This window comes from Rhinolophus sinicus, chromosome 5, assembly GCF_057876585.1.
Source record: "Rhinolophus sinicus isolate RSI-liver-muscle chromosome 5, RSI-T2T, whole genome shotgun sequence".
Classification (NCBI taxonomy): Eukaryota; Metazoa; Chordata; class Mammalia; order Chiroptera; family Rhinolophidae; genus Rhinolophus; species Rhinolophus sinicus.
Genome location: NC_142505.1, coordinates 42,347,865 through 42,363,553, shown reverse-complemented (window position 1 = coordinate 42,363,553; position 15,689 = coordinate 42,347,865). Strand labels below are relative to the sequence as shown.

Below are 15,689 nucleotides of genomic sequence, written 5' to 3'. Positions count from 1 at the left end.
CGCTGAGTCAGATGAGCTGCTTGTGGGATCCTTGTGTCACCGAGAAAGGGGAGAAAGCACAACAGCTGTTATTAATTGAGCACTTCCTGTATTTCAGGCATGGTATCATGTGCTTTATACCCATTTTAGAGGTGAGGAAAACTGAGTCTTGGTGAAGTGAAATACCTTGCCCAGCTAATTAGGGCAGAAAGTGGATTAGAGCAAAGGATTACTGGTTCACAAAGCATCTGGTTTCTTAAATGCTGCCCTATTCTACCACCCAAATGAGCTTCAAGCCTTCTGAGGACCAGCACTGCTGAAATGGGAGGGAAAGTGGAGGGGGTGAAGCCTCTGGAAGCATCTCTCCAAACCTTCCAATTCCTCTTGCCTCCCCTTCCTGGCTGTCAGCAGAGATCCCTGCCTATCTGTCTCTTTTATCTAAAACCAACATCTGCAAGTTTTACTTAGGCAAGTAATTACCACTGAGAAAGCAGGAGTATTTTTAATTTGTAATCAGATCCAGGCTACCTCTTCTTGCATACCTCCCATGATGGGGAGCTTACTCTCTCTCAAGGCAATTCATTGCATTGTTAGCAAACATCTGTTTTTAGAAAGTCCTTCCTTACCTGGAGCTGAAAGCTATGTTCTTTGGCAGTTCAGGTTGCACATTCTTCGGGCAGATCAGTGGTCCTCAACTACGGGTCATTTTGCCCCGCAGTGGCTATCTGGCAACGTCTAGAGATATTTTTGGTTGTCCTGATTGGAAATGGGGGAGAGGTGCTACTGTCATCTAGTGAGTAAAGGTCAGGGATACTGCTAAACAGCCAACCAATGCATGCGACAGCCCTTCTCAACAAAGAATCATCCAGCTCAAAATGTGAGTGGCACGAGGGTTGAGAAACTCTGAGTTAGAACTAGGTTTCAAATCTTGGCTTCACCAACTGCTTCCTAGATGTGTGACCTTGAATAAATTGCTTCCCCTCTCTAAGCCTGAGCTGACCATTTCCTCCTCTCCCTTGGGGTTCATCAGAAGACCTCCCTATGGGCTTGTGGTGGGCATTGAATAACCAATATATGAAAAGCCCAGGGCTAGGCTCCTTACTGTGAAAGCTACCCAGGCTGTGGAAGGAACGCTGACTACCTTTGTTGATCAGCTCGCACATGGACTGACTGGATGTGACTGCAGTAAAAGTCGCACTGCAGCCTATGGTTTTGGAATGGCGCCATTGCCTTGCTTGTACACAGGCGCCTCGGAGAGAAAAAAGCTGCCGTTTCTGCTTGTCGCCAAGTCGAGGTCACCTGGGGGTTAGCAGAGCTTTACCAACTCACCGTCTCCACTGATCCTCCCAACAGTCCAGGGAGGAAGGTCTTCATATTTTCCCTACGTTACTGGTGAGGAAATTGGAGAACTGCCTGTTTACTTAGCCCACACAGCCCATCAAATGGCACAGCCCAGGTGAGCGGGTGAGAGCTCTCCCCTTCCATTACCTGCTTCTCTAGGAACGCAGTGCTGTAAAGAGCCGGCAGGTTTTCGCCTTTCTTCTTGAAATGCCCTGTCTGGAGTGCCTCCTCTAGTTTCCGTTCTCTTTCCCCAGAGCACACCGTCTCGCCAGCATCATCTCTGGAGGCTTGGCCTTGACCCCAGTGAAATGCACCTCAGAACCTGATGGGGTCAGGACAGCCTGAGGGAGCGTGGCCTCCTGTGTGGCACGAGGTGAAATGAGGATCTGTGTCCCCACAGACCTCCCACACTCTGACAGGTGCAGATGTCCCTTTGGCATTTATAGAGGGAAAACCATTCAGGCATCTGTTTTTCAAACTTCAGATCCCTGGAGGAGGGGAAAGTGCCTGATGTTAGTTAACTCACTGAATAGGGCCTGTGCAGAGATTGGGTGAGAGGAAGAGACGAAGGATGGCGTAACAGACCTGTGACCTGGGCAGCCATACAGGCCCTAAGCTGAAGGGGATCTTGGTTTAATGTTCTGCTATCGCCGTCTTGAAATTCTCAATAATATTTTAATTTTTCATTTTGCACTGGGCCCCATAAATTATTCAGCCCGTTCTGAGACATGAAGATGCTGATGGGGCCACTCCTGCTGTCCTCTTAGCTGCTGTGTCACATGTGCCCTCAGGTTTTGAACAAATAAGTTCTGAGCTGAGATAATTCAGACCATCCTGCCTCTCACTCAGTTATTCATTCACTTAACAAATATGTATTTATTGATCTTTTGCTTTTATCTTTATGTAGAATAACATGTCCAAACTATGAAGGAAAAATTGTGATAAAGAGTCAAGCTTACGGTAATAGGTGAGAAAGATAAACTTATGCCATATTAATTTTCTTCAATATTTTATTATGACAATTATTAATGAAATGGACAAGTTGGAAGCATTATGCAGTGAATACCCATATACCCACTGCCCAGGTTATAAATTAACATTTTGCTCTTTTTTTCTTTACATATATCTGTTCATTTATCCATGTTTCTACCCAGTCATCCATACAGCCTATTTTCTGATTCATTTCAAAGTAAGTTGCAGACATCAGATTTCACCCCAAACCAAACACTTAATATGTGCCACTAATTTTTAGTTCAGTGATCTCAATTCATTCATAACACCTTTTTTTTTAATCAAAAAGGAAAAATACATGGATTTTTATATAAAAACAAATCCTTTTCTGTCAAATATAATTGTGGAATGATAAATAGCATAGGCACAGTGGCAAAAAATTACTGGAGTTCCCTTGTGTGTGCAATGAACCAAAGAAAAAATAAGAGAGAAATGGCAGTGTTTGGGGGAACTGCTTCCTACTTTGTTCCAATCAAAACAATAAAAAATAAAATCCCTGGGATGATACTGCCTGTTTCCTCCTTCCTGAGGTGGCTGTGGACCATTCCAAGGAGTTCTGGCTTGGTCAGGGCTGAAGGTGAAGCTGTAAGGTATTGAGTGGGTATTGCATGTAGGAGTGGAGAAAGATACAGGCTGAAGCTGTAGCATGGGGGTGGTCCTCACAGAGGTGATGACGGCTGGGTGAACAGAGGTGAGTGGATAAGTCCTCGGAGACTGACAGCATAGAGTGACAGGAGCCTCTAGAGGGCAAGACTGGGTCACAGGAGGAGAAGGTGATGCTGCTTGAGAAGTCAGAGGAAGCACTCAGAGGAGTCGGAGGGTTGTTCTGACTGGTCTTTCAGAGCTGGAGGAGAACACGGAAAACTATCTAAAGTGAGACCTGAAAAAGAGATGCTTTTAGAGATCACCTACCCCACCTTTCACATTTGACCCATGAGCAAACACGGGCGGAGAGACCACTCTGAAGATTAGTGGCAGAGCTAGAGCAAAGTCACTGTTACCCAAGTGGTGCTTTCCCAACAAAGTAACTCAACAGGTTCCTTCCACCAGGACCAAATGCCTTGGGGTCTTGATTTTTATCTTTGGGGGGAAAAAAAAAGAGCATATGAATTTGGCCTTAGGAATACTCAGGAAGTTACCTGGCTTTGCCTTCTGCTAAGTTATTGAGAGAGATTTATACTCTCTGTTAGTGTTTCTCAGTTTTCTTTGCCTCATACCAGTTTTTGATGAATATAAAAATCTAACAACCCCTTCTGGAAATTTTAATACCTGCTTCTACTTCTCACCCCAACTGAGTGGGGGATCATCATTAACAGGGTAGAACCTGTTTTCGTTGTAGCCTCACCAGCAAAGAAGGTTTTGTTACATATGACTGCATAGTTTATGTAATGAAAAAATTTTCAAATATAGAGGTAAAATAATAAATATGCTTTCTCTAATAACATAACTCACTTGGGAACCATTTGTCTGAGGAGATGGGCTCCATTTACTTCAGGCTTTTTGTACCCATGTAATCTCTCCCATATCAGTTAGGGGTACTTTTAGCTCCAAGTAAAAACTCCCACAATGTGGCTTAAGCAATTAATATAATTTAATTATTTCCCATAATAACTAGTCTAGAAGAAGAAGTTTCCAAGTTCTGTTCAGCAACTCAGTGATAACAGGACTCTGGGTTGGTGTCTCCGTGTTTTTCTTGGCATTTCCCCGATGGCCCCCAAATGACCTCCAAACCTCAAGCATCACTTCCTGTTAGGGAGAAAGCGGCAAGTGGGAACAACGCTTTTCCTTGTTTTGCTTATTTGTCAGAGAGGAAGCACTTTCCAGAATCCCACCTCTGCTGTGAGACTTTCCCATCTACCTCCTTGGCCAGAGTTGTATCTCAGGCCCACTCCTAGACCAGCCATTGGCAAAGAGGAACTAGAGCTCCGTACTAAGCTTAGACCAATCATGACGCAGCTCACCCTCGCGTAACACGTGCAACATGGGGCTTGTATACACTTCACCTTGTTTTTGCCCAACTCCCTCACTAAAATGTGAGCTCCTTGAAGGCAGAGATTTTTCTTTTATTCACTGCTATATTTCCAACATCTGGAACCATGCCAGGAATTCAATAAATAGTCATTAAATGAAAGAAGAAAGGAGCGACTAAGGAAGCAGGGGACCTAGGCTGTGGCTGACCCTCAGTTAGCCTTTGACAGCATACAACCCCAGTTTGATCAATGTGATGGTACTAAATGACGATTGATCACCCAGACTCTAACTTTAATCCTTGTGTCTTTCCTTCTAGGGAGGGAGCCATAGCTGGAGGCTGCTGTTTTGCCAATGACCCTTGCCAATTCCTCCAATTTCTCAGAAGACAAGATGTGTGAAGGGAACAAGACCACCATGGCCAGCCCCCAACTGATGCCCCTGGTGTTGGTCCTGAGTACCATCTCCTTGGTGACCGTGGGGCTCAACCTGCTGGTCCTGTGTGCTGTGCGGAGTGAGCGGAAGCTGCATACTGTGGGGAACCTCTACATCGTCAGCCTCTCCGTGGCAGACCTGATTGTGGGAGCTGTTGTCATGCCCATGAACATCCTCTACCTCCTCATGTCCAAGTGGTCCCTGGGCTGGCCTCTCTGCCTCTTTTGGCTTTCCATGGACTACGTGGCCAGCACAGCATCCATTTTCAGTGTCTTCATCTTATGCATTGATCGCTACCGCTCTGTCCAGCAGCCCCTCAGATACTTGAAGTATCGCACCAAGACCCGAGCGTCAGCCACCATCTTGGGGGCCTGGTTTCTCTCATTCCTGTGGGTTATTCCCATTCTGGGCTGGAAGCACTTCATGCCTCGTAGCTCAGGGCACCGGGAGGACAAGTGTGAGACAGACTTCTACGATGTCACCTGGTTCAAGATCATGACCGCCATCATCAACTTCTACCTGCCCACCTTGCTCATGCTCTGGTTCTACGCCAAGATCTACAAGGCCGTGCAGCAGCACTGTCAGCACCGGGAGCTCCTCAACGGGTCCCTCCCTGCTTTCTCCAGAATTAAGCTGAAGCCAGAGAACCCCAAGGTGGGGGCCAAGAAAACAGGGAAGGGGTCTCTATGGGACGTTCTCAAAAGGAAGCCGAAAGATGCTGGCGGTGGACCTGTCTTGCAACAACCACCCCAAGACCCAAGGGAGATGAAACCCCCAAGTGTCTGCAACCAAGAGGAGGATGAAGTGGACAAACTCCACTGCGTCCCACTGAACATTGTGCAAACGCAGACGGAGGCCGAGGGGAGCGGCAGAGGCTACATCACCATCAACCAGAGCCAGAGTCAGCTTGAGACCGATGAGCAGGACCTGAACACGCAGGGGGCCAGCGAGATGTCAGATGATCAGATCCTAGGGGATAGCCAGTCCTTCTCCCCGCCAGACTCAGACATCCCCACGGAGCCGGGATCGGGGACAGGCAAACCAAGAAGTGGGTCTAGCGCAGGCCTGGGTTACATCAAGTTCACTTGGAAGAGGCTCCGCTCACATTCAAGACAGTGTGTGTCTGGGTTGCACATGAACCGAGAACGGAAGGCCGCCAAGCAATTGGGTTTTATCATGGCCGCCTTCATCCTGTGCTGGATTCCGTACTTCATCTTCTTCCTGGTCATTGCTTTCTGCGAGAGCTGTTGCAACGAACATGTGCACATGTTCACCATCTGGCTGGGCTACTTCAACTCCACACTGAACCCCCTCATCTACCCTTTGTGCAATGAGAACTTCAAGAAGACATTCAAGAAAATTCTGCACATTCACTCCTAAGGGAGGCTACAAGGGGATGCCACAAAGGGACGCTGAGGATGTCACTGAAGGAAATGGAAGGTGAAGGCCAGTGAGTTGCCAGGTACCTGGGCTTTCTGGGTCAGAAGAATAATAGCCTTAGAGGCTGGGGTCATTTGGAAAGTTCTGAGGCACTGCTGGAAGAACAGCAGATGGCGGTGTCTGCAGAGATTGTACTCTGAGTCAAAAGCAGGCTATTTCCAAGAGAATCGTATCCGGATGAGCGCTCCTGCTCCTCAGGAAATGTGGGAGCCTCAGACTTTCATTGTAATTGGAGCTTCCAGACTGAATTAATGGGCAGTTGAAGGGACATATGGGTAGAGTTCCACTGGAGAATTAGAACTCTTGAACCTTCCTGGAATGGAGCTATATGACTGTGCAGAGATCTGACACATGCCGACTGGTGCCATCTCCTTCCAGAGGTCACTGTGAGAGGCATAACAGCTATTGCACTGACTACCACTTCTCAGAACACCTCTCTTCTGAGCCTCTTTTACAGCTTTCTCCAGAACCAATATCTGAACCATCCTGGAAATTCTGCTTTATTATTTCCCACTCACGCATGTCTCGGAGTTGACAGGAAATTATGCAGCTTGCCCACCCATCGTTTTTAACCCCAAATTCCCTTTAGCTATTAATAAATGATGAGAAAAGCTGCCCTCCAAAGAAAGAGAAAAGGAATTTTTTTTTAATGGTTGTACATTAAAAAGGAAATGAGGAGAAGAAAGCCATGTTTCTTGAGGGCTGTGCCAGGATTATCTCATCTAAGCCCCACGACACCCCACAAGAGGGGGAGGGTGTTACTAGAGAAGCAAATTAGGTGCAGCAAGATGAAATAAGGGGGCTAAGATCACATAGCTATTTATATGAGAGAGCGAGAACGAAAACGCTGTGGGGTTCCAGCTCATTTTCTCATTTTCTCTAAAAGGCAAAAATGTGTCCTGTTAAGTACACACACTCACACACTCACACACTCACTCACACACTCACACACACACACACACAGAATTTCTGAGAGTGGTAGCAATTCTCAAAAGAATATGTTGAGAGGAGGAGGAGCAGCTGACATAGACTATGTCTGCAGCCACAGAAGGTGACACTTTGAAAGGACAGTATGCTATTTATCTGTGAGTTCTGCTGTTTATCTAAAAGTGGTCGTACTCTTTTATAGTCATACGTCTTAAGTAAAAACTAGCAAAGGCATGGGAACCTACAATGTTATGTGGTGTTTATGTTGCCATCTGATTGTGATTTGTACTTTAAAACTTGATGCTAAACTGTACTATATGTAGCAAATAGAGTGCCTGTACAAGCTGGTATTTTGTGTCTTGTGTTCCGTTTGCATGACCTGTTAAAATGAGAGATTTTTTCACTCACCTAAAATATGATATTTGAAACTATACTGTTACGAGTTTGATTTATTTAATTCTCTGTTCTGAGTCTTTTATAGTGAAATGTACTGTCAAATCTTACAAGATATGATACAGGGTCTCTCTTTGGTTTCTGGTCACATTTATAAATATCTTTAGAAAAGAACTTACTTTTTATAACTAGCTTCACTCTCACTCTGCTTTGCATCCCCCAAAGCTCTTCTTGCTCAAAACTGTGGGAGCTGAGCAGACTTCTGTCCTGGTTTGAGAAGCTGCAGCTGATCTGTCTCCAGGTCAGAAACCATTTTCCGGAAAGCCTGTGAAAGCTTTGCTCCCTGCAATCCCTCAGGATCAAGAACTCCTAAAAAGACGACTCCAACACACAAACGGCTAAGTGCCCATTATTTATGTTGATGAACAATTGAGGCAACTAGCGAAGGAAAGTAGTTATGATCTGTGACTTTGGGTCAAAGAGACCTGGATTTGAGTCGGACAAGAACAAGAAACGATCAGTATAAATTGTCAAAGCATAAAGAACAAAGTCCATGTATTATTGCATTACAGTGTTTACAGTGCTTGCAGCGTGTCTGGTACACAGTGGGACTCAGGTGCATTTTTCAAACATACTGAGCATATACCATGTGCCAGACTTTGTGCTTTACTGCCATCATCTCATATAACCTTTGCAGCAATCTCATGAGGGAGATTTCTGTGTTTTCACAATTAGGCAAGCTGACGCACAGAAAGGTTAAGGACCAGCTCTAAGATCTGATTCTGGAATGTACTTCCTTTCCATACTATCAACCTTCTCTTCCTACTCCTGTCTGAATGACTACATTAATTTTTGAATTGATGAAAGGCAATGGAATATGGTGCAGAGATAACTCAGCCCCAGTCCATTCAGCGAAGAATCAGTGGCTGATGGCTTGCACAAAATCCAGCTGAAACCAGTCTTTCTGCCCTAAATATTAAAATAAATACCTTTTAGGAGAAGGCCATCATAGAGACCTTGATTGTAGATAAAAACTTGCAGACTTGGAAGCTCCTTTGGGTTTCTTTTTATGGGCTTAAAGCTGATCAGCTTAAACCCAATTCCTTGAATAACCAATTTGCCACATTTACAAAATGTTGGCTTCTTTTTAACTATTTACAAGGTTTACAACAATGCATATTGCATGAGGCTTTTAAGAACACTTTTCTACAATTGTTGTGAAGTTATAGTAACCGATTCTCATTTTTCTTTATAGTCACATATTGAGGAAGGTTCAGTATGCTTTGTCCCCAGCTTGCTGCTACTGCAGGGAGAGACTGAGTTGCAGAGAGGGAAGAAATAAAGGGCAGGAGACTGACGGTAAGAGAAGGGAAAAATAAGGGGTAAAAATAAGAGGAAACTAGGGGAGGCAGGGAAGATAGAGAGTCAGAGAGAACAGACCACGGGGAAGAGATGGCGGACACCAAGGGAGAGAAGAGGGATAGATGCATGTGCAGAGGGACAGAGATGGGGACAGATTGAGGAGCAGATGGAAGAGATTAAGAGGCAGAGAGATTGTTTAGGGAAAGACAAAGGGAGAAACTGAAGAATGGGAAGGGAGACAGAAAAGGAAAAGTAGAGTGGCATAATAGTAATACACTCAAGAAAAATCTATATTCAAGAACATATTCGTCATTAATTTATTCATAAGTTAAATTTATTCAAATGAAGAATAAACCATCCTTAGCTTTTGATAAATAGAAAATTCCTTCACATACTTCTCTGAAGACAACATGAAAACCAGTCAAGTACTACATCACATGAATCTTTAAAAGCTGGTGAAGCCATTCCATCCCATAGAAATTGCTATAAACCTTAGACGTTGGTAATGTTAGCAACGTGTTCATTCAGAAAATCCATGAATCTACAGATTGTCTGATATATTGGTCATTTGGCTACTTGGTTTGCAGAAAATTGCTGGTCTCTCTTTTGAAGATGGGCCTTCCAGAAGACAGATTTAATAGTCTTAACACAGGGCAAAAAGAGTCTGGAGATCTCCTGGCAGCAACGCACTCTAAGCGCTGTAAAGAAACAATGCTGTTAAGATCTAACATGCCGTCATGTCATCCCACAGTTTCTTGGACTTTCAAAGCCTAGGTTGCGTGGCATATGGTTCCCATTGTGGGGAGTGTGTGCTCTGTGTGCTCTGCTCAACTGAGCTGCAAGACAAGTGACAGAGGTAATAGACCTGAATGACTGTGTCTTGAATAAACGTCGTGGTCTTATTGCCCTGCTGTGTCTGAGAACATTCTCTGCCTTTTTACGACTCCCGGTCTTGCATTGTCCTTGATGTTCCACCTTCTTGTTGCCCCAAACGTCTGTCTCCCCCATCCTGGCCTGTAGGGCAGGTCTTCTTCTCTGAGCCTCACCCTAATTCCCTGCTAACAAAGAGGCCACATTTGTAACCTGAGTGACCATCTATTTTGGATGCCCAGACCTCATCTGTCTATTTAACTAAAACTTTTTGAACACTTCTTGGGCCAGTCCTTGAGCCAAGCATTAGGAGACAATGGAGAACAAAGCAGACATGGTCTCGACTCTGTGGAGCTACTTCAGGGTTGCAAGTGGCAGAAACCAGCCACTTGTGAATGGCCACTGGGGTGTTTTGTTCAAGCCAGTAACATTCTGGATGACCCCACCTCTGGAAGGGCTGGAGCCAAGTAAGCCACAGGAACCTCAACAGTCAGAATGTGATGAAGTTCCCTCTGGGGCCATTGACCTATGTAACTCATTCCCACTCTCTTTGAGCATTAGTTCAAAAGTCCAAAGCTCAGGGTAAAGAATTGTTCCATGTTCACCTCATCTGCTATCAACTCTGAAGGGAGGTGGGAGGGCCAGGTGGCTCATGTGGGACAAACACGGCCAGAGGACCAGCAGTTCCCAGAGAAGACGGAAATGTTGTGAGCTGGGCAGAAACTCTAAAAGGTGTTAATTACAAGGGTCTTGAAGTCCAGCAGGGGAAACAAGCTTGTAAAGAACTAACTTCAACCTAGCCTCATATATGCTAAGCAGAGTGAGGCCGAGAGATGGCGGGTGTCAGGTATATCTTCACATAGGGAGTGACACCCCATCCTGTTTTTTTTTAAATCACATTTATTACACTAAATATATACGTTAAAATGCAGCCATTTTAAATGTAGAATTCAATGAGTTTTGACAAATGTGTACAATCATGTCGACCCCATCTCAATCAAGATAAACAGAACATTTCTATCACCTCAGAAAGCTCCTCTTGCCCCTCCCTTTCTGCCCCAGACAACCACTGATCTGACTTCTATCACTATAGATTAGGTTTGCTGATTCTAGAACTTTCCATAAGTGGAATCATATAATATGTATTTTTTTCCATCAACATTTTGTCTAAGATTCACCCACATTTCAACTGGATTTTGAAGACGGAGAAAGGGTTAGACAAGCAGAAGAAGTGTGAGAGTATTGCAGATGGAGAGAGAAATAAGCAGAGTGTGCTTAAAACACCAGGATTAGTTTAGTGCGGCCCAAGCATGCAGTCTGAGGGGGCAGTAACGGGAAGAGCCTGATATTGTGGAAAGAGTTGACAATGTTGAATTACACTTGAGCCCTGTGCTCCTGAAAAACAGCAATGATTAAGAAATCCATCCCCATCCCAACACTCACACTCTTGTGCTTCAGAAACGGTTTACTGCAAGGAACCATTAATCCTCATAGGACTTAGATAAGACTCGTGTGTTTACCCGTGGCAAGGCCAGACACAGTCTTGACTTCCTATTCTTTGCCTTTTAAATGATTAGCTGAACTACTTGTCTCCACTGATCAAACAAAATGCTGTTAACTAATGATGATTAGCTAAGCTCCTCTCATTCCCCAGGCTCCTTAATTTTGGCCCCCACTCAGGCTGAGCCAGCATACAACCCCTCCTGAGAGCTGGCTGGCCTCAGAGTAAAACATTCTTGGATTTACTACTACCTGATCCAACTACCCATTTTTTCCCACTTTCCCACACCTACTGCCTTCTAGCTTTCTTCACTATTCCCCGCGGAAGAAACTTTTCGCCTAAGCCTTGAGACATTTGCAGATTTTTTTGGTCAGAATGGTCTGTTTCCCTATCGCAATATCCTCCTCCCTGACTGTAAGAGTCTCTCTCCTCTCCCCTACCCTTATTAAGAACCCTTTCAAATTCAGTAGCTTCTTACTAAGTCAAATAGTTTTCAATTAGAATCCTGGCCCAAAAGTTCTTTATCCTTCAGCAAGCTCCTTAACTTTTCCTAGCCTCCGTTCTTGCATATGTAAAATGGGGACAATATAACACCTCCTTTGCAGGACCTTTGTGGCAATTAGAGATGTGAAACCCTGAAAACACAGTAGATAATAAATAGTAGTCATTACTCTTGTTATTATGCGTCTGTAGAGCTACATCAGAGTTATTTTGTGAATGGCCTTATATATCAGATGAAGTTTATACTCACTGTTGTGTCAACACCTGTCCAATGCTTGGCACACAGTGTTTGCTCAATAAATCATTTAGATGAATAACTATCCCAATGACAGCGGAGAGATATGAGAATAAAGCCTGGTTCAGAAAGAGCAGGTTGGTCATTGTCGACTTTCATCAACCTTTATCTATTAAAACTCTCATCTGTCTCTCCACACCTGCCTCCCTGATGGTCTCGAGGGTATATTTGATGCAGCCCCTCTTGGGAAATGGAAATGATAATTCCTGTCATCCTTTGAAATCAAAAGAGAGAATGTGAAGCACTTTTTTTTAAAGCCTGACGGGCATATACGCATTCCCACATCTGATACGCGAGAGTCTCTCTAGATCAGCTGTCACCAGGGGGCTTCGCCTACCTCCCGATGCCCCGCCTTCCCCAAGACTCAAATTCCTCCCACTCAGCCGGGTGCTAGGGGCTCCTTTACCAGGCTGGCCCGCAGCTCCGTGTGCGCATGCGCACCACAAACCTCCAGCAGGCGGGGGCGGGGCCACGTTGCGTCATCGGGGCGCGCTCTGCGGAGGACGCTGTGGTTGCCGGAAGTTGAGCGGCGGTAAGTGAGCCGCGCTGAGGGAGTGAGGGAGGAGTGGGGTCCTACCGGTTTGGTTTTAGAGATCTGGCCGGAAGGGGCGAGCTCGGCGTTGAGGGCAAGGGTCACGGAGGGTCTCAGGATCCGTTCCCCATGGAGTCACTGACTCTGGCTCGCGTCGTCGTCCACCCGCGCGTCCCCTCAGACTGGTTCAGCCCGGGGTCTTCAGACTGGAGGCTCCCTCCAGTTTCCTCAGTTAGTCCGTCTTGCCCTCGGGCAGGGAGTGCTCGGATCTCTGGTGTTGGAAGACCGGAGACAGATCGCCAAGGTGCTCCTCCTGGCTTTGCCTGGATGTGATAGGTGACTCGGGCACGTCACTCCTGAGCTCCTTCCCACATCTGTAAAATGGGAGCGATCCTAAGGTCATTTGTGGAGCGAGAACGTTAAATTAGGTCGATTCTGAGGGCGTTTCTGAGATAAGGTTCTTGACTCCTCGGTTTGGTCCAAGGGTTACAAACTTTACTGCTTAATTCGGTCAGGTAATGCTCAGTTAGTCAGGTAAATGTACTAGGTGTGAGAAAATTTCTATGTCCCAAGTAGAGTCACACTTTTATTTTTACTGAGTGGACTTTTATGAGCACAATACTAACATGATACAGGAGAAACGCAGCCAAAATTCCAGTGCGCGTGTGTGCGCGCGTGCAATCTTGATTTTTAAACCCTGGCGACTACTGTTTTTAATTGGCAACTAATTTAAAAACATTTTTTTTTAACTCTCTGCAACTGACATCAGGCATATCTGTGGTCGCAAGTTTGGGACCCCGAGGTCTCAGGCTCCCTTTCCCATTGAATGCTTGGGTTTCTTCTGTGACACTCCTGCCCACTGGTTAAGTTTCTTACGTGACAGAATGTTCACTACTTCTGGTTACTCCCGTTTGGTCTTGCCCGAGCTCTGACTCTTAAAAAGTCATGTGTTGAGCTGAAAGCAGTCCCAGTAGTTTCAGCTCATTTTCCGTTCTTCAGGCTCTTGAGAATCTCTCTTCTACTTTAGTGCCCACGCATCTTTGAGAGCTGCAAGTTTTGTCTTCCACTTTCCACCTTTTCTTCAGACTAAGCACATTGCATTTATTTATCCTTAGAAAACACAACAATAGGGAATTGTGTGTGCCAGGCATTGTTGTAAGTAAGCACTGGTGATGTAGTGGTAAAATAAAACAAAAAAGAACCCTTGTTTCATGGAGCCTATTTTTTTTATCGTGGTGACAACCATTGTGCTTGTCAATAATACAATACTTTGAATGGGTGGTAGGTGTTTCAGATCCTGACAGATGCTACAAAAAAAGAAACAGTAATGGGATGGGGAGTAATGGGGGGAAGCAGAGGAAGCTCTTTTCAGAGGTAGGTGCTAAGGGGTGACTCCGCTAAGAAGGTGCCATTTTAGCTAACACCTGAAACCTGGTTAAAGAAGAAGCCACATTTGTGAAGGCTCATCTTGCGTACTTGTTTCTACATCCCCCGACTCTGTGCTCGTCTTGTTAAACAGCTACGGGCTGTGTCCCACCTGTAGCCCTTTGCTCCTGCTGCCTTGAACATCTCCTCTACCCCCTTCATTTTTCTTGGCCAACTCCTCCCAGCCCCTCTCGTGACATGATTTTTAAACCCTTTAAGAAGTTGACTACAGGGCTCTCATTGAACCACAGGGTCCTTTTTCTGTTCCCAGACAGCCTCTCATAATAGAGAATAAGCATAAATATTTATTGAGCTTCTGTGTGCCTGGCACTGCTCTGCAAGCTGGAAATAGCAAAATGAGTAAGATACACATATCTGTCCTCAAGGAAATATTTTCTTTTTTAAGTCACAGAGCTAGACAACAATACTATGGTGTGAAGCTATTGTAGAGGTTTGCTAGAGGAGGACTTAGGGGGCTCATAAGTCAGGCTGAGGAATCAGAGAAGGCTGTTGTGAGGAGGTGTTCTTTATCCAAGTCCTAAAGGATGAGCAGGATTAGCCAGGGGAAGGGCTGGGAGGTGGGGTGCTGTTGCAGACATTGGGAATGGCATGAGCAAAGGGCTGTGGACAACCACGCATGAGCTACAAGCACTTCACCCAAGTTAGAGTGTAGAGCTGGAAGGTAAGCGGTGACTGGGAAGGTAGGCAGGAAGCCGATCGTGAGGGCTCACAGTTGTGGGCAATAGCAGGTCACGAACACAGGCTTTGGAATCTAAAATACCTGGGGACCGATAGTGGCCTTGCTGCTGACGTAGTTTTGTAAACTTGGGTAAGTCGCTCTCTTTCCAAGCTTCAGTTTCTTTGTCTATAAAAAGGGGAGATATAAGTCTACCTCCCAGGGTTGCTGTGAGAATTGAAAGAGATGATATATGTTACTCACTTGGCACTCGTACATGGTAAACAATAAACTGTAGCAGATAATATTGCCATGCTAAGAAGTTTGGACTTTATTTTGAAAATATGGTGGCGGAGAGTGGGGCAACAAAGGATTTTAAGCAGGGTGTGACATGTCCTCGCCTGTTTTAAATAACCGAGGTAGCATTGTGGTGGTTGTACTAGCCAGGGCAGGACCAGCAGGACACCGGTCAGGGCACTGTGGCCATGATCTAGGTGACAGAGGAAGGAGGCCTGCACCAAGGCAGTGGCTGTGGGGAGAGAACGGGGTGGCTTTGTTTGTGATATAAAGGAAGTGGGATTTGCTGACTGGTAACTGAATGACCTTACACAGGGAGAGGAGGGAGACGGGAATCAGCATATGAGGAGTGGGGTGAAGAAGTGACTCCTCTGTGTGGAAATAATAAGAAAGGTCTTTGATGAGTGGTCCCTGACTGGTTATCCCTGACCTTCTCTGAGATTTTATTTGGAAGTCCAAATGGGCTCTGTCCTCCTATTTCATTTACATGACATGAAGTTCATGAATGCCTTCCTTCTTTCCTCTGTCTCCCAGTCCTCCCACCTTTCTCCAGTGTCAGTGAGGCCAGATTGTGTATTCAAGGGAGAATAAATAGGTGCTGCCTTGTTAGCAGGTAGACAGTATGTACGCATCTCCATGGTCTTGGCCGACTGGGTACCACCCTATTCACTCGGTGTCAGTCCAGCCCCGGAATAATCACCTTTGGGTGATTTATCTTCTTTCTTTGACCTTGTTC

General features: G+C 45.4%; 2 protein-coding genes across 6 annotated transcripts in view; both read left to right on the top strand.

Annotated features, from left to right (window-relative positions):
* HRH1 (histamine receptor H1) overlaps nt 1-9,767 on the top strand; it is an 85,622-nt gene extending 75,855 nt beyond the window's left edge. For both annotated transcript variants that reach the window (XM_019732695.3, XM_019732696.3), the window contains exon 2: nt 4,619-9,767. In XM_019732695.3, coding sequence (XP_019588254.3) covers nt 4,654-6,114 — 1,461 coding nt within the window. In that variant the 5' untranslated portion in view covers nt 4,619-4,653 and the 3' untranslated portion in view covers nt 6,115-9,767. The remainder of the gene's footprint in view (nt 1-4,618) is intronic.
* A 2,642-nt stretch (nt 9,768-12,409) lies between these two features.
* Nucleotides 12,410-15,689, top strand: part of ATG7 (autophagy related 7) — a 219,959-nt gene continuing 216,679 nt past the window's right edge. For 2 of the 4 annotated variants that reach the window (XM_074312982.2, XM_074312983.2), the window contains exon 1: nt 12,529-12,555. The gene's annotated coding sequence lies outside the window, so the exon portion shown is untranslated. Of the gene's footprint in view, nt 12,556-15,689 lie in introns of all 4 variants that reach the window. The other 2 variants (XM_019732654.3, XM_019732653.3) reach the window with 2 other exon arrangements.